The sequence below is a fragment of the Nanorana parkeri genome, unplaced genomic scaffold (genome assembly GCF_000935625.1).
Source record: "Nanorana parkeri isolate BGI_ZX_2015 unplaced genomic scaffold, ASM93562v1 scaffold1630, whole genome shotgun sequence".
NCBI lineage: Eukaryota > Metazoa > Chordata > Amphibia > Anura > Dicroglossidae > Nanorana > Nanorana parkeri.
Window position 1 is genome coordinate 252,385 of NW_017307898.1, and position 27,574 is coordinate 279,958.

Here is a 27,574-nt window from a genome sequence, read left to right on the forward strand (position 1 = left end):
ACTACTACTACTCCATCACAGGAGCAAGCTTGGCGCGGTGGAAGTAAAAAAAAAAAGTGTGGTGTGCAATATAGTACATTATACAGCAGCGCAGTGCAGAAAAAAAAAATTCCACCATTGCACGCCAATGCACCTGTTCCACCACAGCACCCCCACACACACTGGTCCACACTGCACCCCCATACACCTATTCCACCATCGCACACCTGTTCCACCACTGCATCCCTGCACACCTATTCCACCACTGCACCCCCATACACCTATTCCACCACTGCACCCCCATTGCCTTCGGTTCTCGTGATGACTGAGGGAGAGGAGGGTCTTTTAAGCAAATTAAGTGACATGTTTCCTGTGTGTGGGGGAGGAGATTCCATCTCGTGATGCTGTCCTGGAAGACTAATGGAAATAGAGTTACCGGTAAGTCCTAACTCTGAATTTCCTGTCCATAAAATTCTCTCTGATTCAGTGTTAAGGGAATGGACAGAGAGAAAGCCTTTTTTTTTTTTTTTATCCAACAGTTTTAAACGTAGGTTTCCCTTCGAGGATCCGGAACACTGATGGAATAAAAATCCAAAGTTGGATGCCCCTCTGGCAAAGATTTCCACCAAAAAATGTTTGTTTTATTTTTCTAATGTTACTTTTTTTTTTGCTTCCCCAGCTTCATCTCCTGGCTCTAAGAGCTGGAGACTGTAACGAGTGAAACCGGAAGTGATGTGCAGTGATCGGAGGAGAAATCAGCAGACCCGCTGAGCCTCTCCCGGGTGCCGCACGGGGACAGCGGTGCCCGGGAAAGCCAACAACGGCCGCGGAGGGGAGGGCGCCGCACGGTACAAACAATCCGGCGGCTGTATTGACGACGGATCGCTTGTACATTAACAGCAATCATCTGCTGTTAAAAACGACACCAAGAACATGGCTGCTGCAGCAGCCGTGTTCTTGTTTTAACCACCTCTGCGGGCCGCCGTCTATAGACGTATTGTGGCCCGGAAGTGGTTGAGATAAAATATATTTTAAAGGGTAGTTCCACTTTTTTGTCGAATTTGAGAAAACTCCATTATGTTTGTGTTCCGATTCACACAGCATACCTAAAATTTTAAAAAATATATTTCTTAACATTTAGCGGTTTCTTTTGGTGAAGACCTTTTTGTGCAGATTTCAAGCTATTCTGAGCAGTTTGAAAGTCGACTATAGTGTCAGACTAAGCTTCCTCTCATTCAGCCCTTGTTCACACCATCTCCTTTTTTATTTTAATCTGTAATTCCAATGGTAAAAATGAGGCTGGTTAACACCATTGTGTTCAGTTTGACAGCTTTATTAAAAAAGTACAGCATGGTGAATTTATTCATGTAAAGGCATGCAAATGCACCAGAATGCACTGGAACACTTCCAAAACACAAGCAAAACCAATTGAGACAAAAAAAATGCATCAAATACACACAACAAAATGTGCATGACCATATTCGCATACACACACATCCAGATCTGGTCTGGAGCTGGTGTAAACAAGCCCTAACACACAGTGCCTCAAAGCCTTTGTTAGAATAGATAGTGCTCAAATCTAGTTTACAACAAGGCCTAATGAGGAAGTCTATTACTTACTTTTTATTTTTTGCCACTGACCATTCTATATTACTTTATTATTCACAATCATCCCTAAATTATATACATTTCCAAAACATGCTAACCTGTGTATATTTTATTTTGCAGGATGCCTGGTTTAAGTTGTCGATTTTACCAGCACAGGTTTCCAGAAGTAGATGATGTGGTCATGGTTAATGTCCGGTCTATTGCTGAGATGGGAGCATATGTCAGCCTATTAGAATATAACAACATAGAGGGCATGATCCTCCTTAGCGAACTCTCAAGAAGGCGCATCCGATCCATAAACAAACTCATCCGCATTGGCAGGAACGAGTGTGTTGTAGTGATAAGAGTTGATAAAGACAAAGGTATGTCTATAGATTTTTCTTTCCTTATCAGGACATGTCATGCATGGCATTTAGAGTTTGACATACATACCACACAAATGGTTTTATTTGAAAATGGAGGCTGTTAGCACAATATTTATTGACCATTTCTGTGATTTCAAATCAGGCTTTAAGTGTAACCATTAACTTGAGGCACTTCCATTTTTTCACCAGTCATCTTCCAGGACAGCCATCGAGATATAGGCTCCGACCTGCCTGCAACAGGAAACGCATCAACCACATTAAATAAATAGACTCCTCCTTCCATCCCAAGTCAGTTTTTTTTTTTTTTGTGTTTCCGTCGGCTACACAGGGACATCGTAATGTTTGTTGTTTTTTAGGGCTCATGTTTGTTTGCCTTAGGGCTGAGCCTTACCCTGTTAGGCATTGGGACCTACTCCAGGAGTACCTGCTTCAGTGCCTACAGGGATTCCCTATCGGACCCCCCACCCGATTCTTGGCCAAGGTTCCCTTCCATCACTCAGGGAAGGCAACCATCCTCCCTGCACGTGAGTAGGCACCAGATGGTGGCCCCCCTGGTGTGCAGCAGTGGCAAGGTGTAATAACCTGGAGTGTGCGTGAGCACCTGTTGTGGACAGAAGTCTGGCGACAACAGGGGCAGCATTTGAGGTGGTACAGCTTGCGGTCTGTGGGCCAGCATTTGGGCCATGCTCCCGGATACCTCGGCAGCATGGGGGGCACTTACCTGATGGTAGGGGGAGCGGTGGCAGTCTTCGGCAGCGTGGGGGTGTTGGCCTCGCGCGGAGGGCTGCAGCGTCTCTTGGCCCCTTGCTGGTGTCGGTAAAGACTGTGGAATGTGGCGGGTGACGTCACTCTTCGGCGCCACCTGTAGTGTGTGTCGCATGCGGCGACGCACACTTCCGGTGCACCACTTCCGGTTCGGAAGTAGCCTCGCGCCGGAGACACATAAGGAGCTGCTGAGCTCCGATAGACAGCAGACGCCACTCGGCCACGATTAGCTGGGCAGTAGTGTCCTGTGAAGGGGGTTGCTCCACTCATCAGCTGTACACTGACCATAACCGACCAAGACCACATACGGCCGGTGGGGACGTCAGGAGAGGGCCGATAGTGTAGTCGGCTGCAAGATGCCCACAGATGCCGGGCTGGGTGCGGCTACTCCAGATCTGGGCGCTAAGGTAGGCGAGTTTGCTTTGAAGATTCTCCCCTTCCTTTACCCGGCTTGTATTGGGGGCCTGTTTACAGGACAAGCTGGGTAGTCTTATGTGTAACATGGTTTGCATGCGGGCAGAGCACTGGCTGATGGCATCAATTTTGTCTTACGCAGGTCAGAGCCATGGAGGACAAGCCCCTCGCTGAAGCAGGTTGCTCTTGCCCAAAAGGGAAGAAGTGTGCCTCTTGCTTTGCAAAAATGTCAGCTTCATGGTCCAAACCCTTGTGCAAAGTTTGTTTAGAGAAAATAGTTGCAAAAGAGTCAGCCGGAATGTTTAAGGGGCTTTTGGACTCAATGAGAGAGGAAATGGTTAATACATTTCAGTCTTTCAGGTCGGCGCTCCAGACCCTGGTGAGTACACTAGTGGATACTAGTTTGCCAGGTACTTCGGGGGCAGGCAGCTCTACGGGATACGCAGAAAGCACAGTGAGCAAGCAAGCGCCCAGTGAATCCTCGGGATCTCAGGATGAGTAACAGGATCACGATGAGTCGGAAGGGGAGTTGCGTAGCAGTTCAGCTACGAAATTCCTTTTTCCATCATGTGAGACAGATGAGCTGTTGAAAGCCATAGGGGATACTCTGGATATTAAGGAAGAGTCCAAACGGGGTTTTACCCGCACATCTTCTCCATGATAAAGCCTTCGGGGAAATGCAGACTGATTCTCAATCTGCAGCCTCTAAACAAAGTGGTACTAATAGCCTCAGTCCGCTCGGTAATGAGAATTGTCGGTCTCATGACGTCTACCATCCCAGCTGTTACCTGGGCACAATTCCACTCAAGGCCGTTACAAAATTGGCTGTTGAGGGTTTGGGGAAGTAGACTACAGGACTTAGACAAGGGGGTCCGCATCACAGAGGAAATCAAACATTCACTACTGTGGTGGATGGATTGTCGGAACCTCTCAGTCGGCAGACTTTGGTGTCAGCCGACACCGCTTGTGGTCACGACGGATGCCAGTGCCTGGGGTTGGGGTGCTCACTGCCAGGAGTCCATTTGGCAGGCAGCCTGGGAGCAGGGGGGCCGCCTCAAATCGTCAAACTGGAGAGAGCTAAAGGCGATAGAGCTAGCCCTCTGCCAGTTCCGGGAAAAGTTAGCCGGGCACCATGTGGCCGTGGCCTCGGACAACGCCGCGGCAGTGACCTACATAAAAAGGCAGGGGGGCACGCGTTCGCACGGCCTCATGCAGTTGGCGACGAATATTCTAACTTGGGCAGAGCACAACCTCCTCTCGCTGACGGCGAGGCATATCAAGGGCAGCCTGAACGAGTTGGCAGATTCGCTCAGCAGGACGGAGCTGCACAGGTCAGAGTGGTCTCTGAACGCAGGAACGTTTGCATGGGTCACCAGCTTGTGGGGCTGTCCCGAGGTAGACCTCTTCGCAACGGCCAACAACAAGCAGGTGGAACAATTTTTTCACTCACCAGGAACGACTGAGCCCAAGGATGGACGCTTTGGTACACCCCTGGAGCTTCAGTCTAGGTTACGCATTTCCCCCACTGCAGTTAATCCCGAATGTGCTTCGGAAGCTCAGGGGCGAACGAATGACGTTAATTCTCATAGCGCCATGTTGGCAGAAGCGGCCGTGGTTCATGACCCTCCTGGAGTTATGTGTGGCAGGGCCTCTGCTTCTTCCGCCAGCGGCGGATTTATTGATGCAGGGCCCGGTGAGACACCCGCAGGTACAAGCTTTAAATTTAACAGCGTGGCTACTGAGAGGGAGATGTTAATGAACAAAGGGTTATCCGCACAGGTGGTGGCTACACTGCTGCACAGTAGAAAGCCGGTGACATGTGCGATCTACTTGAAGGTGTGGACAGTGTTTTCCAGCTGGTACAGCAGTCAGGGTAGGCCTGCGGTGGCCACAGTCCCATTGGTGTTGGATTTCCTGCAGGGCGGTTTGGACAAAGGGCTTGCCTGTAGTACTCTGAAAGTGCAGGTTTCTGCACTGTCTAATTTTGTGGACATTAGATTGGCGGAGGAGCCTCTCATCAAAAGATTTATGCGAGCAGTAGGCAGAATGAAACCCCAGAAGAGTAAGGTGGTGCCAAACTGGGATCTCTCGGTGGTGCTACAAGGGTTTCTCAAGCAGCCTTTCGAGCCCCTGGAGGGATGTTCCATTCAGCATCTGACGATAAAGACGGCCCTCTTGGTAGCGTTGGTTTCTGCACGGAGAGCGAGCGAGATTCAGGCATTTTCCATTACCGACCACTACTGCACCATCCTGGTAGATCGGATTATTTTACGACCAGACCTGGCGCTCTTGCCGAAGGTGGTTTCCACCTTCCACAGGACTCAGGAGGTGGTCATTCCTTCGTTTGCCACTAACCCGGCCCCTGCTAGAGAACGGCAGTGGCAGGGTATTGATGTTCGAAGGTGTGTCTTGGAGTACCATTATCATATAATCAACTCATGTTTTTTATTACACGCACAAAAGAGAAGTAAACAGTGTATGGGCTCAGAGCTAATTGGAGTAGCTATATGCTGCTAGCTCCAAAAGCCCTGCAAGACCAATAAAGATTTACCAAAATATAAAAAAAAAAGACAGCTTTCGGCATTCATACAGTATGTGTTCAATAGATACGTATTTTGCATGCAGAAGGAAGTTACAACTGAAATTCTTTTGAATACAATTTGGGGCAATATATAAACCGTTAATACCAGGTTGCTTTTGATGTGTTGATTTGGCATTTAGAGTTTGTCTTTTGCCACTCTAGTAGCAAGTGTGTGTGTGTGTCCAAAAGCTATTACTTGCCACACAAAGAACCTAAACATGGTTCTGTAAATTTAGACTATTAAGAATTAAAAGGGGTATTGTGCAATGGAAATCTCCAAATTGCAGATGTATGCAACACATATACTGTACGTCAAAGTGACTGAGGTTCAGGTGAGTATATATTATATTTTATAGAACCTAGACTAAAACAAGCACTTAACCCTTGCAAGAAATTTCCACAAAACAATTCCTGCAAACCTATTGGGAATCTCATTGCCCCCTTTTGCTATAGGAGGGGATGCAAGTGGACACTGTTGGAGGTCATTGAGCAGTAGATTTGCACTTGCTGCTTTAGTTTGCTACTAAGCTAAAGTACCTTGAGGGTATAATATACAGCACACACCTAGATACCAGTGGTTACTTCAAGCCTCTTCTGGTGGATACTATAATGGCATGTGGAATCTTGGATATTATTCACTTGAGCATTGCTCAAAAAAAAAAATAGCTGCTTTTTATACCAGGTGTAGATTAGTCAAGGAGTGATTTTTAACAACTTGGGCTATGTAATAGTCAAGCTACAGCTCGCGGTATACTGAGCCTAGGGTGACGGGAGACCGCTAGTTTGTGTCCTCCCATTACCCTAAGGAGAACTATAGGGAAAAGCCTTAACCCCATAGTTCTCCTTTTTAACCTTTGTGCGGAGTAGCCCCACTGCAAGGGTTTAAAACAGTTTCGCCTGTAGTTCTGCTTAAAATGTATTTTTGGATACAAGCAGTGTAAGTACCTGAATTTGATCTGGTTTTAGCGTCTTGTGGTCACTTTGCAGCAGGAATGCACTGTAAGAGCAATCGGCAGCACAAAGCAAATCTGTTCATGTACTGAGAAAGGAGAGAGTGTAAAGGTGCCCATACACCTTACGATTATCGTACGGTAATCGTATGCGATCGACTTTTTGTACGACAATCGTAACGTGTGAATAGAGTGCCCGACAGATAGTACTGTACAATCGTACGACTTTTGACGGTCAAGCATGTTTGAAAACTTTGGTTGATTGTACGATGTTCGCATGGTTGGTTGCGTTTCCGTCCGTCAAAAGTCGTACAATTAACACTGCGCATGCGCAAACTAAAATAATTGCGGTCAATTACTGCAAGTCGTCCAGGTAGTTTTTTTAACTACCGCTGATTGAACCTTTCGATAATCTGGGCAGGATGGGGCCGTTGTACGAAAATAGTAAGACGGTTCGATCATCGGGCGAAAAGTTTCGTCCGATAATCGTAAGGTGTATGGGCACCTTTATCGAAAGGTTCAATCAGCGGTAGTTAAAAAAAACAAAACACCTGGACGACTTGCGGTAATTGACCGCAATTATTTTCGTATGCGCAGTGTTAATCGTACGACTTTTGACGGACGGAAACGCCACCAACCATGCGAACATCGTACGATCGACCAAAGTTTTCAAACATGCTTGGTTTTCCAAAAGTCGTACGATTGTACAGTACTATCGATCGGGCACTTTATGCACACGTTACGATTGTCATACGAAAAGTCGATCGCATATGATTATCGTAAGGTGTATGGTCACCTTTTTAAAGATGAGCTCATCACTGCTCCTTTCACTGTTCAGTCGTAGCCTGGAGGTAGTGTGCTGAGTGATGCTGGCCATCAAACACCAGAGGACATCTGGAGGCAGAAAAAAATACTCTAGGAGAAATTTCTATTGTAGAAAAGCTGGTTCTGTTATTTTTGTCTTTAATGGGCTATTTGTTTTGTTAGTAGAGTGTTTTAGAACAGGATATATAATCTATCTCACAGAAGTGAGTACACCCCTCACATTTTTTAAAATATTTCATGTGACGTCACTGAAGAAATGACACTTTGCTGTCCATTTGTGTACATTTGCTGTCCCTCAAAATAACACACAGCCATTAATCTCTAAACCGCTGGCAACAAATAGAGTACACCCCTAAGTGAAAATGTCCAAATTGGGCCCAAAATGTCTATTTTGTGTGGCCACCATTACTTTTCAGCACTGCCTTAACCCTCTTGGGCATGGAGTTCAGCAGAGCTTCACAGGTTGCCATTTGAGTCCTCTTCCACTCCTCCATGATGACATCACGGAGCTGGTGGGATTTCGAGACCTTGCGCTCCTCCACCTTCTGTTTGAGGATGCTCCACAGATGCTCAATAGGGTTTAGGTCTGGAGACATGCTTGGCCAGTCCATCACCTTTTACCCTCAGCTTCTTTAGCAAGGCAGTGGTCGTCTTGGGGTTATGTTGGAATACTGCCCTGTGGCTCCCCAGTCTCCGAAGAGAGGGTATCATGCTCTGCTTCAGTATGTCATAGTACATGTTGGCATTCATGGTTCCCTCAATGAACTGTAGCTCCCCAGTGGCGGCAGCACTCATGCAGCCCCAGACCATGACACTCCCACCACCATGCTTTGACTGTAGGCAAGACACACTTGTCTTTGTACTCCTCACCTGGTTGCCGCCACACGCTTGACACCATCTGAACCAAATAAGTTTATCTTGGTCTCATCAGACCACAGGACAGGGTTCCAGTAATCCATGTCCTTAGTCTGCTTGTCTTCAACAAACTGTTTGCGGGCTTTCTTGTGCATTATCTTTAGAAGAGGCTTCCTTCTGGGACGACAGCCATGCAGACCAATTTGGTGCGGCGTATGGTCTGAGCACTGACAGGCTGACCCCCCACCACCCCTTCAACCTCTGCAGCAATGCTGGCAGCACTCGTACGTCTATTTCCCAAAGACAACCTCTGGATATGACGCTGAGCATGTGCACTCAATTTCTTTGGTCGACCATGGCGAGGCCTGTTCTGAGTGGAACCTGTCCTGTTAAACCGCTGTATGGTCTTGGCCACCGTGCTGCAGCTCAGTTTCGGGGTCGTGGCAATCTTCTTATAGCCTAGGCCATCTTTATGTAGAGCAACAATTCTTTTTTTCAGATCCTCAGAGTTCTTTGCCATGAGGTGCCATGTTGAACTTCCAGTGACCAGTATGAGAGAGCGAGCGATGATGCCAAATTTAACACACCTGCTCCCCATTCACACCTGAGACCTTGTAACTAACGAGTCACATGACCCCAGGCAGGGAAAATGGCTAATTGGGCTTAATTTGGACATTTTCACTTAGGCCTTGTTCACACCAAATGCAGAGCACATCCGCTCAGGTTTCTGCACACGCAGTGCAGTGGGTTGTGCCGCGTTTTTGATGCGTTCCGAGTCATTTTTGGTTAAAAAAAAACTTTTTAGTTTAACATGGGCTTGCAGTGTGTTCCAGGCATTTGCATGTGTTTTTGATGTGTTTGCATGCGTTCCAGAGCAGGTAAAATGGGGCTTGCTGCAGATTTTTTCACCTTCTCTGGAACTGCACACTGCGATGTGAACTGAAGCAAAAAATACCATTGGAATACATTGGACGCAGTTTTGATCCGGTCTGCAACTGCTCTGCACCTGCTCCACGCTTGGTGTGAACTAGCCCTTAGTGGTGTACTAACTTTTGTTGCCAGCGGTTTAGACATTCAGGCCCGGTTTACACCTGGGCGTTTTGTAGCACGTTCGTAGCTCTGCAAAACGCTCAAACACCGAAATCCCATTGTTTCCTATGGGTATGGTTCACACCTGGGCGTATTTCAGGCCGTCTGAACGCGCTACAAAACGGCCTACGCCAGAAAAAAAGTACAGGAGCTTCTTTGGGGCGTATTAGGCCATTTTGTAGCGCGTTAGTGGCCATAGACTTCGACGTGAACGGGCTGAAATGAGTGCTCGCTTTCGTCATCAAAAGCGCGCCTATAACGCGTGTTCCGCACATGGCTACAGACCACACAGCCTGGCTGCAGACTCAGTTTTCGGTCAACCAAGAAGCAAGCAGCAAAATGGAGGAATCGGCAGCATGTGGCCTGATCGATACAGAGGCGTTCATACGCCTGGTGCAGGTGAAGCCCTGCATATATGACATGAAGGATTCAGGTTATAAGAACCGGCGAATCGGGCAGCGTGCATGGGAAGAAATTGGCAAAAATACATGGCCTGATTGGGAGAGTTTTACCAAGCAAGTTAAAGAAGCTAAAGGTACATGTCAGCAGTGTTTTCATGTGACATGTGTGCGGTGTTTTCATGCAGCATGCATGCAGTATTGTCATGTAACATGCGTACAGTGTTCATGTAACGTGTGCTGTATTTTCATGCAGCATGTTCATGTAACATGCGTGTGGTGTATTTTCATGTAACATGCGTGTGGTGTATTTTCATGTAACATGCGTACAGTGTTTTCATAGCATGCATGGTTTTTAATTTTTTGGGGGCAATCAAGATTGAATTGCTTGCATCTGCCATGACACCTCCCCCTCAAGTAACATGAAATATGCAGCAAATTGGTCCCGAATGATGAACCATGCGTGGTACCACGGCTGCCGCTACAATGGCTACTCTCCATGCAATGCACCAATGAATCATCAAATGGAAATCCATCTCTGCGACGCACAAAATTGTGACGGGCACAAGCTGCCTTCACCGCGGAGATGGCGTTTTCTATTTTTAGATTTATTGGTGAGTGCAGAAAGCGCCATTTATTTGACAGTATGCCAAAGGCACACTCCACCCTGCTTGCTCGGGTAAGCCTATAGTTGAAGACCCTCTTCTCCATGCTCAGTCCACGGCTTGAGTAGGGCCTCATAAGATGCTCACCCAGAGAAAATGCCTCGTCTCCTACAAACACGAAAGGCATTGCAGGATGAGCGGCACCAGGCAGCGAGGTGTGCCCCGTGAGGTCCAGATCACCGTGACGCAGCCTCAGTCCAAAGTCTGAATGGGCGAATACCTCGAGTCAGAGCTGCTGCCATAGGATCCCACATCTATGTAGTGGAAACGGTAGTTGGCATCAGATACCGCAAAAAGGACCACAGAAAAAAAAATGTTATTAAAAAATCTACTGCCACTCCCAATCGGTTTTAGGACAAGGATATGTTTTCCGTCTATGGCTCCCACACAGTTTGGAAAATTGCATGTCGTGGCAAAAATTTCTTACATTTGCATCCACTCCTCCTTGGTGGGTTTGGACATGACCACATCATGCAGGACATCCCATATTGCACAGCATGTTTCCTGGATAATCTTGCAGTCGATTTTTCCCAATAATAAATGCGTAGTTCTCAGTTCTCAGGCCCCGTAGACAGAGGCCTGAACGAGAGGAGGACAGGCTCATTGAAGTCCTTGACTCTATGGCGCATCCTGTCCCCAGGCTTTCCGACTCAGCACATTTCCTGCTCAGCTTGGAGGGGAAACTGAATATGGTGCCTTTTAATCAGGGAGGGAAATACGGGACGCATGGCTCTTCACAACATGGCACTGCCCCATACCAGCCCCACCAATTCGACATCCACCTCAACATGTCACACCCATGCACACACACACACTTCTCAAGCATACCCATGCACCACCCAGAAGCAATATTATACAATTACATATAAATAACTAATTTCATACCTACAGCCATTGCACAGAGCACACATTTACAAGTACAGATAACTCATTTTATGCTTCTTGCTTACAATGTTTTGATTGGTCTATAATTAAACCTAGGAGTGGTGTTAGTGAACTTACCGCAAAGTTATGATCAATCTTTCGGCTGGAGGAATGCTGTCTCATGAATGTGTCCTGGTGCTCCAACTGGACCGGCATCATACCGAGCAGCTCATCAAAACTGTAACATATAAAAGTTGGGGGTCAATACTAGCAATATACATACATGAAAGACAGGCTGATTTGATGCTAGCTTTATTTTCTAACCAGCTATCCCTTCTGTTTTTCCAGTAAAATCTATGATGCTACTATTATGTGGGACACAACAATACGCATTGTATATGTACTAACCTATTTATGGACATGCGCGTATAGGAAAATAATTTCTCCTCATGGCCACGGAAGGTTTCATACATGGTCCAAAACTGCCCTTTGTTCTCGGTTCGCAATCACTGGATGGACCCAGAACCTTCGCCTGCTCAGTCTCCTTCTCCTCAAACGTATAAGCCGCAATGACTGCTGCAGTTCGTCGTCGTTTCACAAGCTCCATAATCACTGCACAAAGAACACTCTCCTCTGTAACAAAGAAACTGCACACAACACACGGTTCTTTGTATACAAAGAAGCAGGAAAAGGAAATGCTGCGTCTCAGGAATTCTTTTTCATTGGACGCCTCTAGTCGATCAAAAAACGCTAGAGCGTATTGCTGAAAAAAACGTGCGTAAAACGTACACATAGGAAACGCCCAGGTGTGAACCCAGCCTTATGGCTGTGAGTTGTTTGAGGGGACAGCAAATGTACACTGATATACAAGCTGTACACTCACTACTTTACATTGTAGCAAAGTGTAATTTCAGTGTCGTCACATGAAATGATATAATAAAATATTTGCAAAAAATGTGAGGGGTGTACTCACTTCTGTGAGATACTGTGTGGTGTGTGTGTGTATATGAGCTGTTATGTTGTACAACTGTAATCTTCTTCTTCTTTAGTTTAGTGTCTGACTAATAATATGCTTGATATTCCAGGATATATAGATTTGTCCAAAAGAAGAGTGTCACCAGAGGAGGCGTTAAAATGTGAAGATAAATTCACCAAGTCTAAAACTGTATGTCTACACACTGTTAATCTATAACCACTAAAATGTGTAATCCTGTACATAGAAGCTGAATGACATGTTTGTATTCCTGGACTATTGTCTCCTTGGATTCATTTTGTTCAGACCTAGAGGTCGTTTGATTTTTACCTGAAGACAAAAAAAAGTAACGAGTGCTCTAGGTTTTTGGAGGTTCAACTACAAAGCAGCAACTAGCAGTCCACACCCCTGGGAATTGATATGGCTGCCTTATACCCAGTTTATTTTATTTTTTCATTCTAAAAAAAAGTCAACATAAATATTTCCCATGCAGGGGTATTAATGCAGCAGGCAAAATATTTAATTTCCTGCTTATCAGTCACTCAGTACCTTGTCTGCTCACACAACCATACAATTTGTTTGTTTTTTTTTTGCCAGATTCCTTATGTGCTCAGACTCCTTTTTTCGTTCAGTCAGAAACAGGCCTGGATACTCGTTTGTCCTTTTCATCCCCAAAATCGGACATTTAAATACACATAGCTATATGGTTGTGACCACTTTTTCATGCCTAATGTCAATTAACCCTTCATGCACTGCTGTCAAAGCCTGCCCAAATTCAGAGATGCTTGCCTCAAACATTACAGTACATGGGTTTCTCGCAGGGTAAATTCAGCATGAGTAATGGGTTTGATTGAGAGTTATTAGCCCATGTTCACATATGAGTGTATCGTTAACACGTGTCAAACACACGTGTGCGCTTGAATGCACGTTCATGAAATTCATGTGGAACGCGCTTGCTGAGCCATTCCTATTAATCCCGCCCCAAACATGGACAAGCAAACGTGGGGGGGGGGAAATGGAATGCATGTTGCAAAATTTGCTAAATGCACAGCTTTTCTTGAGAACGCGGAAAACAAGTCTGTGATACACCCATATGTAAATGAGGAATTGGGGTCAGGGAAGACAAAAGAATTAAGGTGAGATTAAAGTTTGGGCTTTTTTTTTTGTGTGTGTTTGTATTTTGTAGTATGTAAGGTTGACACACATGCCTTAATCTGTTCTAACATTATTGTTTAACCCCTTCATGACTGAGCTTTAGTTTCTGTTCGTAAATTACACACTTGACATTTTTGCTGTTATTCTTCCACGTCCGTAATATACTTTCTTACGAAGTGCACCCACATATAATGTATATTTGTCTTGCGATGGTCGTAAGGTGTATGGGCACCTTAATGGTTTATAAAGATAATTCGGTTCCTTATCTCATGTATTATTGTACCTTTTGTGCAGGAAGTTCCAGGATTGTTGGGTATGTTCATTATGCAGCTCGAGCATTTTACTGTTTGTTTGAATTTTACTACAGGTTTACAGTATTCTGCGTCATGTAGCTGAAGTTTTGGAATACACAAAGGATGAACAGCTAGAAAGTTTATATCAAAGAACTGCCTGGGTATTTGATGAAAAATACAAGAGGCCAGGATATGGAGCCTATGATGCCTTCAAAAATGCGGTGTCGTAAGTGCAGTGTTTTGGAATCTACTAAGCCTGACTGGGTTTTTTTTTAAGACTTTGAAATTGACTGCTCTTTTTAAAAGCCGCTTTGATTATAAAGTGTCATGTATTCTTCCCTCAGAGATCCATCAGTTCTGGATGAACTAGATTTAATAGAGAAGGAAAGAAGAGTTCTCATTGATAATATTAACAGACGGCTTACTCCACAAGCTGTGAAAATCAGAGCAGGTAACTGAAGTAATCTGAAACTTTGTTTATGCGAGATCATATATCATATCTCTACTTTGTGCTACTTGCTGTTGGGACTGACCTCCAGACAATTCAAACCTGGTTTTGCTTCCCTATGGATCTTTTTCTTTTTCTTTTTCTTTCTTCTCCAATTTAACATTCTGATGACAACATGCCAGCAGTAGGATAGATTTTGGAGGAACACGTCAGGGAGTGAAAACCTCACCCACTTGCATGTGTTGCTCTCTTGCTGACTACTCCAACTCCTCAAAGGTGGTTGTTGGGTGGGGTGTTTTTGTTTTTTGTGTGTTTAGAATTCTGGATAGCTTTGGGAATGCAGATTATAATAAGTATTTAATGTAAATTATCAGTCAGTATAGGGTGAGAGCCAAGTTTAATTGTTTTTTTTGCTGGGTAAAATTAAAATAACATGGCCAAAATATTTGCTATTCTTTGGAAAAATGGTGTTGACAATTATGAATGTGGATCCTGTCTGGGTGTACCATGGGTTTGAGGGGGAACTGTGTTTTAGCAGCACCTGTTGTTGGTGCCAACAGTTTGCGCAGCGCTTTACAATATAAGGAGGACATTACAATCACAATACAATTCAAGAAAAGGTGGTAAGGAGGGCCCTGCCCCTGAGGGCTTACAATCCAAAAGGGAGGGAGAAGTGCTACATGAGGAGGTAGCTGTGTGGGGATGAATTGTTTGAGAACGTGGTGGTTCAGTGATTAGGTTGAGGTGGGATAGGCTGGAAAGCAGGAGGTCTTGGCATGAGCGGAGTGATAGGCTGGAAAGCAGGAGGTCTTGGCATGAGCGGAGTGGACGGTTAGGGTGATATTTTGAGACAAGGTTTGAGATGTATCCAGGGGCAGAGTTGTGGATGGCTTTATAAGTGACTTAGACTTTTAATATTTTGAATTTTATCCTCTTGGCGAGTGGAAGCCAGTGTAGGGATTGACAGGGGGGTTGCAGACACTGAGCGGTTGGTCAGGTGGATGAGTCTAGCAGCTGCATTCATGATAGACTGAAGGGGGATATCCTGTGTAGTGGAAGGCTAATGTGGAGGGAGTTGCAGTAGTAAAGACGAGATATAACAAGGGAGTGGATGAGTAATTTTGCTGTTTCATTGGTGAGGAAGGGGCGTATTTTGGCGATGTTACGAAGGTGAAGACTGCAGGATTTGGATGTGGGGAAGAAGGGTGAGGTCCGAGTCAAAGGATGACACCTAGGACCTTGGGATGAGGGAAGGGATGCATAGTCGTGTTAACCATCTCAACCGAAATGTTGGGGCAAGGTGCACGGGCTGGAGGAAATATCAAGAGCTCAGTTTTTGAAAGATTGAGTTTTAAGAAGTGTTGTGACATCAAGACTGATATGTCGGTTAGTAGATTATTGACACGCAAGGACACTGAGGGGGGTAAGATGTGGAGTGGAAAGATATATACATTTTGAGTGTCATCGGCATAGATATATTGGAAGCCATGTGAGGTTATTAACTGACCAAGGTAGGAAGGGTAGATGGAGAAGGGGTCCAAGGACATAGCCTTGGGGTACTCCTACAGAAAGGGGAAGGGGAGGGGTTAAATTTGTAGGTGACACTAAAGGAGCGCATAGCTAGGTAGGAGGAGAAACATGAGAGAGCAGAGTCTTGTAGGCCAAGTGAGGAGTTTTTTTTGAGGAGCAGCGGGTGGTTAACAGTCAAAAGCAGCAGAAAGGTCTAATGGCAAGAGTCAACAGTAGTGGTCGTTGTTTTTAGCAGTTAGTAGGTAATTGGTGAGTTTTAGGAGGGCGGTTTCAGTGAAGTGTATGGGGCGAAAGCCGGACTGAAACGGGTCCAAAAGGTTATTTAGTGCGGTGGTGACTAAGGCGGTTGTAACTAAGGTGCTCTAATAGTTTAGAGGTGAATGGGAGTAAGGAGATAGGTCTGAAATTATTCAGGATGGTAGGGTCCAGTGAGGGTTTTTTGGGTATTGGGGTGACTAGTGCATGTTTCAGAGGGGAAGGAAAGATGCCTGTAGAGTGAAAGATTGAAAATGTGAGTAAGAGTGTAGGATAGAGCAAGAGGGTGTCCGAAGTAGTTTTTGAGGGAACAGGGTCCATGGGGCAAGTGGTGAGGTGGGTGTCTGAGAGAAGCTTTGTAACCTCTGGTGACAGGGTCAAAAGAGGAAAGTAACAAGTGTGATGGAGGGTCTGGTACATAGGGGAAGGTGATTGGACAGTGGTGATCTGATCCCGAATTGTATCTATTTTGTTTTTGAAATGAATGGCAACGTCCTGGGCAGTGAGTGATGGTGGTGGTGGACAACATAGAGACTTGAAGGTAGAAAAGAGTTGACGAGGTTTGGATGAGAGTGTGTTAGAGTGACAAAATAAGTCAGTTTGGCAGCATGGAGAGAGAAATTATATTTTAGGAGGGCAGCTTTGTACAGGGTGAAGTCTTGCAGAGACCTAGTTTTCCACCACAGTCGCTCAAGAGTGCGGCTTTGTCTTTTTTGATGTCTAGTTACTTCAGTTTGCCACGGTTGTAGTGGACGTGGTCTGAGTGTAATGAGGGGAGCCAAAATGTCTGTAGAGGATGAGATCGAGCTGTTAAACAAAGTAGCCAGGTCAGCAGGACAGAAGTGAGATTTTGTCAGAGGTAGTCAGTAGCAGAGTGGAGAAGAGAAGGGTCGAGGTGGCAACGCTTTCTCTGTGGTGACAGTGTGCCGTGTAGGTGGATTCAGGGTTGGGGATAGGGTGAGGGTGAAACTGACAAGGTTGTGGAGAGGGGGAAAGGGGTGTTGGTGAGGTTGCAACGAGTACATAGGTAGGAGAAAACAAGATCAAGTATGTTACCATCAGAGTGAGTAGGAGTATGTGTCTATTGAGTTAGATCAAAAGAAGAGGTTAGGTTAAGAAATTGAGTGTGATGCAGCAAATAAACTAGAAGAGGTTGAATTTAGGTTACTCGGAAGAAAACTTTGATATAGAATGCCAAATAGAAACAGCTGGGAAGCAGGGTAATGTCATCGTTATGGGTGACTTCAATTATCCAGACATAAATTGGGTTAATGGAACATCCCATTCTACAAAGGTGGCCCGTTTTCTGAACATGTTGCGAGGCAACTTCATGGATCAGATGGTGGAGGTCCCAACTAGGAAAAAATGCAATCCTAGATTTAATTTCTAATGCGGAGTTAATTGAGGATATTGCACTGGGGGAGACACTGGGTAACAGTTATCACTATGATTACCTTCAATATTGGGTATAGAAAAGGGAAGTCAGCGGGTCGGACGAAAACCCTAAACTTCAGGAAGGCTAACTTTGATAAGCTACGCCTGCTCATGTGTGAAATCAAATGGGGAAAGCCTCTTTCAGAAACTGAGCACTGAATAGAAGTGGGAATGTTTTAAGAACACATTACAAAAGGCTATTTCCAAGTGTATACCATTGGGGAACAAAATCATAAGATCAAAAACCAAACCTGTATGGATAAATAGATCGGTAAAGCAACACATCAAGGACAAGAGGGTGACATTTAGAAAAAATTAGATGGAGGGGACCGCATTGGCGTTTTGATAATTACAGAGAATGTAACAAAAGATGTAAAAAAGTAATTTGGGTGGCTAAAATAGAGTGTGAAAAACATATAGCCACAGTTAGTAAAAAGAATCCCAACATTTTTTACCAGTACATAAACAGTAAAAGAGTAAGGAAGCATCAGATAGGCCCAATAATGGATGATAACGGGGAGTTAGTCACAAACGACGGGGAGAGGGCTGAGGCGTTGAATACTTTTTTTTTTTTTTTTTTTTTTTTTTTTTTTTTTTCTCATCCAGTATACACTCAGGAAAAAGACGGGGTTATTCTACTTGAGAACCCACATAGTTCATCTCAAAATATTCCAGTGGTTGACAGAAACCAAGATACAACACACTCAAACTACTTAATGCAAATAAAGCATTAGGACCTGATTATCTACACCCCAAGGTCCTTAAAGAACTCAGCCAGGTTATAACGGGACCACTATTAATCATTTTAAAGACTCCTTAATGACTGGCAGAGTGCCAAGCGACTGGCGGAGGGCTACGGTAGTCCCAATTTTCAAAAAAAGGGTCCAGATGCCATCCGGGGAACTACACACTGGTTAGTCTTACATCGGTAGTTTGTGAAGTGTTAGAGGGCATGATAAAGCACCACTTAGTAGAATTTGTTCGGGATAATGGCATAGTAAATGACAACCAGTATGGATTTAGGAAAGACAGTTCCTGTCAGACTAACCTAACCTCTTACGAAGCGGTAAGTAGAGATCTGGATGGAAGGAGGCAGGTGGATGTTGTATATTTGGACTTTTCTAAAGCATTTGACACAGTACCACATAAATGTTTATTGCACAAGCTGAGATCCATGGGCATAGACGAAATGGTGTGTACATGGATAGAAAACTGGCTACAGGAACGGGTACAAAGAGTATCGATGGCACCTCAGATTGGGCTAAGGTCATGAGCAGGGTTCTGTGCTGGGCCCCATGCTGTTTAACCTATTCATTAACGATATTGGGGAGGGGGTAAACAGCCATGTTTCAGTGTTTGCTGATGATACCAAAATTGGGAGGGTAATAGACACTGAATTAGACACTATAACATTACAGGGGCATCTGGATAAAATAGGGGAGTGGGCAAATACATGGTAGATGAGGTTCAATGTTGATAAATGTAAAGTTGTGCACTTTGGGGTTAAAAATAAGAAACAGATTACACACTAATGGGAGCTCCACTAGGGAAGTCCGAAAGGGAAAAAGATTTGGGGGTCATTGTAGACCACAGGCTGAATAATGGCTCTGTGTCAGGCTGCGGTAAACAAAGCAAGTAGGGTCCTGTCCTGTTTTAAGAGTGGAATGTTTTGCAGGGACAAGTCCATAATTGTGCCACTTTATTGATCACTGGTTCGGCCTCATCTGGAGTATGCGGTCCAGTTTTTGGCACCAGTGAACAGACAGGATGTCCTTTGAACTGGAAAGAGTCCAGAGGAGGGCAACCAAACTCATGAAGTGGATGGAGGACCTGAGCTATGACAACAGGCTACTAAATCTAAACATGTTCTCATTGGAAGTAAGGAAATTAAGGGGTGACATAATCATGTACAAAATGTTTCCCGGGGATAGCAACATTAGCAGCAAACTTTTTTACAATTAACTCCATGACAAGGACGAGAGGTCACCACATAAAGGCGAAGGGGTTTCTTCTCAGTTAGGTCAAGGTCTGGAATTCGCTGCCACATGCTGTGATTTCGGCTGAGAGTGTGGAATAATTCAAGAGGCAATTGGACGATTTCCTCAGACCGTAATATGCAGGGTTACAAGTACTCTTAAGAATGAGAACACACAGGGACCTATGCATATGCACACATCAGTAGGACCATACACATAAACAATAGGTTGGACTTGATGGCCATGTATCTTTATTCAACCTCAAATACTATGTAACTGTAAAGTCAGGAGAAGCAGATGGGTGCGTGAAGTGAGATGAGAGGGCGTTTTATATGGGTGAACATGCTGCAGTGTCCTGGAGGTAAACCTAGCATGTGGATTCAGAATGAGCAGGAGATGACCGTTTTACATCTTGCCACAAAACACAGGTGTGAACGGGGACCATAGAGATGAATGGGATTTCTTGTGTTTGAGAGTTTTGTTGCACTTAGCTTTGAGCGTCAAAATGCCCAGGTGTGAACAGGGACTTAGCGTTTGTGCGTACTTTTGGTCGACACACAGATAAAACTTATTTCAAATTGTCTGAAGAGGGTTTTTACAGGAATGGCATAACTAATCAAAGGGTTTGGAGGTAAGAGTTCTCAAAGCATTTGATATTTTCCAGGAGACCCTACCATTTTATGTCGGGTTTTTCCTAAATGCATTCATTTTCCTAAATGCATTCATATTTTTACTTTACAGCAGGCTACTATTATTCTGATAACTCATATTGTGTATCATAAAATTACCATTTTATATAGAAAGGGACGCACAGAAATTTCGGCTGCCGATACATATCGGCCGAAAATGGCACTTTTGGCAGAATGCCGAATGCCATCTTTCGGCCGAAATAGTGGTGCATTTCTGCTTTCTTTTCCTCCCCATTGGGCGTTGCTCTATATCCCAGCGGGGAGAAGAGAAACTGTCAAAGGAGACCAAGTGGTGCAGGGGAGGAGAGTGCTGTGATTGTCCGACGTCTCTCCTCCCGCGCCGATCAGGCTCCTGTGACAGATTAGGAGAGCGCCAATGTGGGGGCAGAGACAGCTGGCAGTGCTGTCACAGGAGGCTGAGCTCTCCTCCCGCTTAGCCTCCTGTGACAGATTAGGAGAGCAGTGCTGTGGAGGCGGCAGTCACAGGAGGCCGGGCTAGCAGTGTGGGGAAGTCAGCTGTCAGAGGAGATCGAGCATTCCTTCCCGCACCGCTCACTCAGCCTCCTGTGACAGCGAGTCAGGATGGAGAGCGTTATAAGCAGTCGGCGATCAGCTTATCGCTGACAGTAATTCATACTTTGTCCACTTATTTACAATGTACCAGTTATGAATAGAAAGTGATCTACATCACTTCCTGTTCATTCATAATTTTGTACATAGTAGCTCGTACTATATCGACAAGTTATGAATGAACAGGAACACTCAATATAGAGGCTTCCTGTTAATTTTTAACAGGGGCTGCAGAAAAGAGATTGAGGACTCTGTTTTCACTCTCTTTTTCTATTTTAAAAGGGAAATATCAGGGGTTTGTTTAGACCACCAATATTTCCCAAGAGCCCCCGACAGTAAAATAAAATATAAATAAAATTTAAAGTTTTATAAATAAAATATTTTTAAACAAATTTTAAAAGGTAAGGAAAAAAACCCTCCTTTTTCTTCGACCTTTCTTCTTCGACCTTCCTTCAGTATTGCCACACCAACAATGGTTCTCCTACATTTTGTATAGCCCCTTGTTAACATAATTTTTATCACACCAGTAATTATGAAATATGACTGATTTTTGGACAGGGCACTTTTAGGTCAAGTTAAACTAGAAACAAATGGTATACCTTTGACTGGCTTTACGATGTCTATTAACAAGCTCTAGAGTAAACCACATCCTCTTAATGGATTTTGTATCACCCAAACAGCTAGTTGTGAAAACTCCAGACTTTTAGTCCAGTGTTCATGAGGTTTTCTTTTTTTTGTGCTTTCAGATATTGAAGTGGCTTGCTATGGGTATGAAGGCATTGATGCAGTTAAAGATGCATTAAGAGCGGGACTTGGCTGTTCAACAGAAAATATGCCAATAAAGGTAAGGCTGTCTATGTAAAGTTGTGTTGCATTGTAATTAGTCATGCATATGTAACGTGTATTAGGGCTGCAGCTAACTATTTTCAAAATCGATTAGTCGATTTTTAAGTTATTTTTAATCGGATAAAAAAAAATGGCTCCAGTGTTTGACCCCCATGTAGTCCGTCATGGGAGCAAGCTTGGAGCGGTGGAAGTAAAAAAAAAAGTGTGTTCAATATAGTGAAATGGAAAGTGTAAAATTATACAGCAATAAATGCAGAATGGCACCGGCTATAGAGGATTACAAATCCCAGCCATTATACAGCACATTACAGAATACCACCAGCTATAGAGGAATACAACAAATCCCAGCAATAGTACATTATAGCTGGTGGTATTCTGTTTTGCGCTGTATTATTGCTGGGATTTGTTGTATTCCTCTATAGGTGGTGGTATTCTGCATTGCACTGCATGATTATACAGCGCAATGCAGACTATACCACCAGCTATAGAGAAATACAACATATCCCAGCAATACAATATACATACAGTGTATAATTTATTGCTGGGATTTGTATTCCTCTATAGCTGATGGTACATTGCAATCGCCAGCAGTCGGGGATCTCGGAGAGGCGAGTCATCTGGTGTGTGGAGCCGCGAGCAGGCTAAACTAATCGATAGCTGACTAATCGATGATGGAAAACGTTGACAACGTTTTCCATCGTCTATTTTAATCTACTACATTGATGAGTAGTTGCAGCTCTAATGTGTGTATGTTAGTATTCAGTTTGCATAAGCAAAGGTTTTGTTCTAATGTGTTTTTTCATAGAATGCTATGCAGTTTTAAAAACATTGCAACATTGGCTATTATACACAGTCCTGTTGCGAACAATAAAATTGTGTTGCGTGTTTTTTTTGTTTTTTCTTAGCAGATTAAACCGTGAAATCTAGCATTTTGACACTGTACCAGTGCCCCAAATTAGAGGTGCACCAAAATAGAAATTTGAAAAACGAAATAAAAAAAAGTCAGGCGAAACCGAAAATGGCTTGGGTTTTTTTCCAAATTTGGAAAATATTTGTAATAAAGTTTTAATTTTTTATATACGTTTCAGTGAACGATATCTTAATGCATCCCTACCCCAAATTATACATAGTTGCATAGATTAGTTTTCATGTAGTACTGAACTGCTATTCTTTTTACATTTTGAAGCTGTTGATGTTTTAGTCCTGAATGGGAATTGCAAATGAGGTGGTCAAACTATATAATGGTGTAATTAAATGATATTCATTTTAAAGATAAATTTGATTGCTCCTCCTCGGTATGTGATGACAACAACAACTTTGGAAAGAACTGAAGGTCTTTCTGTGCTCAATCAAGCAATGTCTGTAATCAAAGAGAGAATTGAGGAGAAAAGAGGTGTCTTTAATGTCCAGATGGAGGTATGGTGTTCTGTAAATTTACAGTGATGCATATATTTGTAAATGAAGAATCCTTTGCTTTATGCCAAATGTTCCATTATAGCAATTTAAAAAGGTAAAGCTGGGAATATTCAGTGCCTGTAAATATATACATCCCATGTGACTATGCAACTGGGAACTAGTGAGAGAGCCCACAAGCCACGCATTCCCTAACCTTCTGTTAGTTCAATCAACAGAGGTTAGGGACCCGGAAACGGAGGAGGAGAATGATGATTCTTTGGCTGAGCTTTAGTGAGGCAGATTCCCATGGAGGACGGACCTCACAAGACAGTATTCCCAAACCTTCCAGGTACAAGCTGGAGGATGTGGATAATCTCAAATGTCTGTCTGTTCATGACCAGATGTATAAAGGTCTGGTGGAGGAGAATATTTTTTGTGGTTTTTTTTTTTTTGGTCTGTGATTCGCTCTCTGAAGCCATTACTAAGCAATGGGCTAACCCTGAAATGAAGCCTTTCTTTTCTAAGGGGTCTAAGCGTAGGGTTCCCTTTAGCGAGGATCCTGCTGTACCTTGGAACAAGCTGCCTGGATGCAGCCTATTCTCAGGTTTCCAGATTCACTGATCATCCTTTTTGATAGGGATGCACCGATACCACTTTTTTAAGACTTGAGTACGAGTACCGATACTTTTTTTTTTTTTTCTTTCAAGTACTCACCGATACCAATTACCGATTACATAGTATTTGAGGTTGAATAAAGACATTAGTCCATCAAGTCCAACCTATTAGGATCTCATTCTAGGAGTACCTGTACCCCTGTATATTGCGGTCCCTTAAGAAATCGTCCAAAAGTTTCTTGAACAATTCCACATTATTTGCTGAAATCACCGCCTGTGGCAGTGAGTTCCAGACCCTAACTGATCTTACTGTGAAGAACCCCCTTCGCCCCTTGTGCTGGAATTTTTTTTCCACCAATTTTAGGTGGTGGCCTCTAGTTTTTGTAATGGAGTTAATTTTAAACAGTTTATCGCTAATGTTGCTACCACCATTGAACATTTTGTACATGGAGATCATATCCCCCCTTAATCTCCTCACCTCCAATGTGAACATGTTTAAATTTAGTAGCCTTGTCTCGTAGCTCTGGTCCTCCATACCCCTAATTAGTTTGGTTGCCCTCCGCTGGACTTTTTCCAACTCAAGGACATCTTTTCTTAGTACTGGTGACCAGAACTGGACCGCGTACTCCAGATGAGGTCGAACCAATGATCTATAAAGTGGCAAAATTATAGACTTGTCCCTGCAATACATCCCCTTTTTAATACAGGACAAAACCCTGCTGGCTTTGTTTACAGCAGCCTGGCACTGCAAACTACCTTTCAGTTTGTGGTCTACAATGACCCCCAAATCCTTCTCCATTTGACTTCCCTAGCGGCATACCCATAATTGTATAACCCATTTGTTTATTTTTAATTCCATTCCATTTATTTTTCTTTAAAGGGGCAGGTCACATTTTTTCTAAATACAAAATAATGATTTTAGGTCAGTTTCTTCATATCATGAACATGAAATGAATATTTATCATGCCATTGCTAACTAAGGCTTGAATCCCCATAGTGGGGAAAATAAATGAGCACATGTCCAGACTCCAGAACACTGTACTGTATAGTGTGGCACAGCCATATCCAATTCTGCATACCTGGCTTTATATTCATTTTTTATAATATTTGTTTTTTGTATCGAGTACTCATGCAAATACTTGGTATCGCCGCCGATACCGATGCTTGTATCAGTGCATCCCTACTTTTTGAGGATGGCGGTGTCATTTTAAGGACAAAAAGATGGATGTACTGTTAGAGAGCCTTCCCAGGCTAATCTGAAGCCAGCTCTAGCATCCACTTGTGTGGCCAGGAACCTTGAGTATTGGCTCACATGGCTGCAGTCCCACTTGGAGGCGAGGACACCTAGGCAGAAAATCATGGAATCCTAATGCATGCTTTTCCAGCCAACCGGTTTTTATCGCTGATGCTTCTGTGAAATCGGTGAGTATATCTGCTAAGTCGGCTGCCCTAGTAAATTCGGTGCACAGGGCAGTTTGGCTTAACCTGGCCTGGTGACTCTGCCTCCAAGTGTGCCTGTGTGGTATCCCTTGTACGAGGGACCTTCTATTTTTGCCTGGGCTTAGAGGAGGTTCTTGACCATACCGAAGAAGGTCTTTCCAGTCGAGAGAGAAAACCACTTGGAGGCGTTTCCGTGCCCAAAGATCTCAGAGGCCTCCAAGGTCTGAAAGAAAAGGACCTGGCAAGGCCAGGGATCCAAGTCCAAGGGCAGTGTTTAACCCTCTTGGACAATCCGGTAAAGCCAAATGACTTGCAGGGGCGGGTAGAGGGACGATTGGGTCTCTTCCTACAAACAATGGGCTTATGTAACCCCAAATCAATTTGTGCACAAATTGGTGGGAGAAACTCATCGGGAGTTCGCTGGACCTCCTCCCTCGAGTTTTCAGCACAACCCAACCAATCTGATCCGACCAAAGGTTAGCCATTTTGTGGAAGGGTCAAACCTTTAATTTTTAGTTCAGAGATCTACCTTGCGGCCTGGTTTCCACTTCCCATATCTTCACCAAGGTTCAGGCAGAGGCTTCACCCCCCTTTTCCCCCCTTGAGACATCAAGGGGTTAATATTCCTTACCTAGACCATCTTCACCTGTTCTCAAAGTTGGAAGATCAGTTGAGTTTGGATTTCTCAACCACTATAACACATCTTTAGAACCTTGGGTATTTGATAAATTGGGAGAAGCCATGCCTGGTTCCTTCTCGGGTCCAGCAATTCCTGGGTTATGTGCTGGATTCCACTAAGGGCAAGCTGTTTCTGCCTGTGGAGATAATTCTCAAGATCTCTTCAAAGGCAGCAGAACTCCAATTGAATATTCCAGTTTCCATCTGTAAGGCCATGTCCCTGATGGGTCTCATGGCAGCTGCCATTCCAGCGGTTCAGTGAGCAAAACTCTATGAGCTTTCTCCAGACATTCATACTGGGGGTTGGGGACAAAGACTCTTCCTCACTGGACAAGCTCATCCTCCTACCAACAAAGGTCAAAATGGTCGCTTTGGTGGTGGAGGCAGCAATCCAACCTCTGAGTGCCTTCTCTGGACCTTCCCAGTTGAAAAGTCAACAGACTAGTGCTTGGGGTGCTCATCTGGACCTGCAGTTAGCCCAGGGTGTGTAGTCAACAGGTCCTCCAGGGGTGTGGAATTCCTATCGCCCCGATGCCCCGGGACAGGCAGTTTCTGGCACCGGGGGAGTAGGTTTTTTTTTTCTACATTTAGCACGACTAAATGTAGTGTGGGAGCCGTTTTGTACAAGTGATTTTAAACGGACTGCACCTGGGCTTCCTTTTTGCCGAAGTTTTCTGGGTCACCACCTCTTGTGGGGAATCCGTGACTACGGCAAATTAGGTCCAAGAGCAAGGCAGAGAACGGTTCTCTACTCTGCTCCATGGAGGTGACAGGTTCCTGTCACCTCCAAAAGCTATCGCACAAGAGCTTGTTACCGTTGTGTGATAGCAATAAAGTCAATTTTAAAAAAAAGTAAAAAATAAAATATGTTTTCAATATATGCAGCGCCAACGAAAAATGGTGGATAAATTGAGTGAATGTGGTTAAGACAATCTACCGCAAACAAACAATAAATGACGTACTGAAATTGTGTTTTAATCCGTGAATCAATCAAACTTAATAAAAATGTGGAAATATACAACAAATGTACATATATACATATCAAATAAATTGAGAGTTTTTTTAAGACAAGTGCTGTGTACTTTTTTCAAACACCATGGGTGCAATAAGGTGTTCCAAGTGTGGAAAGTTTATGAATTCAAAAAAAGAGTTTACAAATTCAAAGAGACAGAAAAATGTTCCGTGATAATTGTTGGGGATGCGGGCTAATGCCGTACGTCTCCCCTCGGGGTGTGTACTCACCACAATGTAGTGGCTGTAGTAAGCAGCCTGAAACGCTTTGAAGGAAACATTTTCCCGCAGCCGTGACGTCCTCGCCGTAACTCAACGGTCCCCAGCCAGCAGACGGTTTGTCTCCCAAATCGTATAAAAAAAAAAGAGCATCTCATTGCGTAGCAATTTAAAAAAGGATTTTATTTGATTCAAGAAAAAGCAGGACAACTAAATCCAAAAAAATATTCCGATCGGCAGACAGGATACTCTGTAAACTCCTGTGTCTGGTGTAGCATAAAGTTAGGCCCGCCCCTACGCGTTTCGTCTTACTGACGTCCTCAGGGGTTTAGCAGGACCTAAACCCCTCGTCAGGACCTGCTAAACCCCTGAGGACGTCAGTAAGACGAAACGCGTAGGGGCGGGCCTAACTTTATGCTACACCAGACACAGGAGTTTACAGAGTATCCTGTCTGCCGATCGGAATATTTGTTTTGGATTTCGTTGTCCTGCTTTTACTTGATTCAAATAAAATCCTTTTTGAAATTGCTACGCAATGAGAGGCTCTTTTCTTATGATTTTGGAGACAAACCGACTGCTGGCTGGGGACCGTTGAGAGTTACGGCGAGGACGTCACGGCTGCGGGAAAATCTGTTTCCTTCAAAGCGTTTCAGGCTGCTTACTACAGCCACTACATTGTGGTGAGTACAC

At 44.2% G+C, this 27,574-nt stretch overlaps 1 protein-coding gene across 1 annotated transcript in view; it reads left to right on the forward strand.

The window, feature by feature from the left end:
• The first annotated feature begins 1,700 nt into the window (after positions 1 to 1,700).
• The window catches only part of EIF2S1 (eukaryotic translation initiation factor 2 subunit alpha), a 40,968-nt gene continuing 15,094 nt past the window's right edge, over positions 1,701 to 27,574 (forward strand). Inside the window, exons 1-6 of the mRNA XM_018570917.1 lie at positions 1,701 to 1,949; positions 12,444 to 12,523; positions 13,854 to 14,005; positions 14,124 to 14,230; positions 21,428 to 21,525; positions 22,800 to 22,943. Of these exons, the coding sequence (XP_018426419.1) occupies positions 1,709 to 1,949; positions 12,444 to 12,523; positions 13,854 to 14,005; positions 14,124 to 14,230; positions 21,428 to 21,525; positions 22,800 to 22,943 (822 nt within the window). The 5' untranslated portion in view covers positions 1,701 to 1,708. The remainder of the gene's footprint in view (positions 1,950 to 12,443; positions 12,524 to 13,853; positions 14,006 to 14,123; positions 14,231 to 21,427; positions 21,526 to 22,799; positions 22,944 to 27,574) is intronic.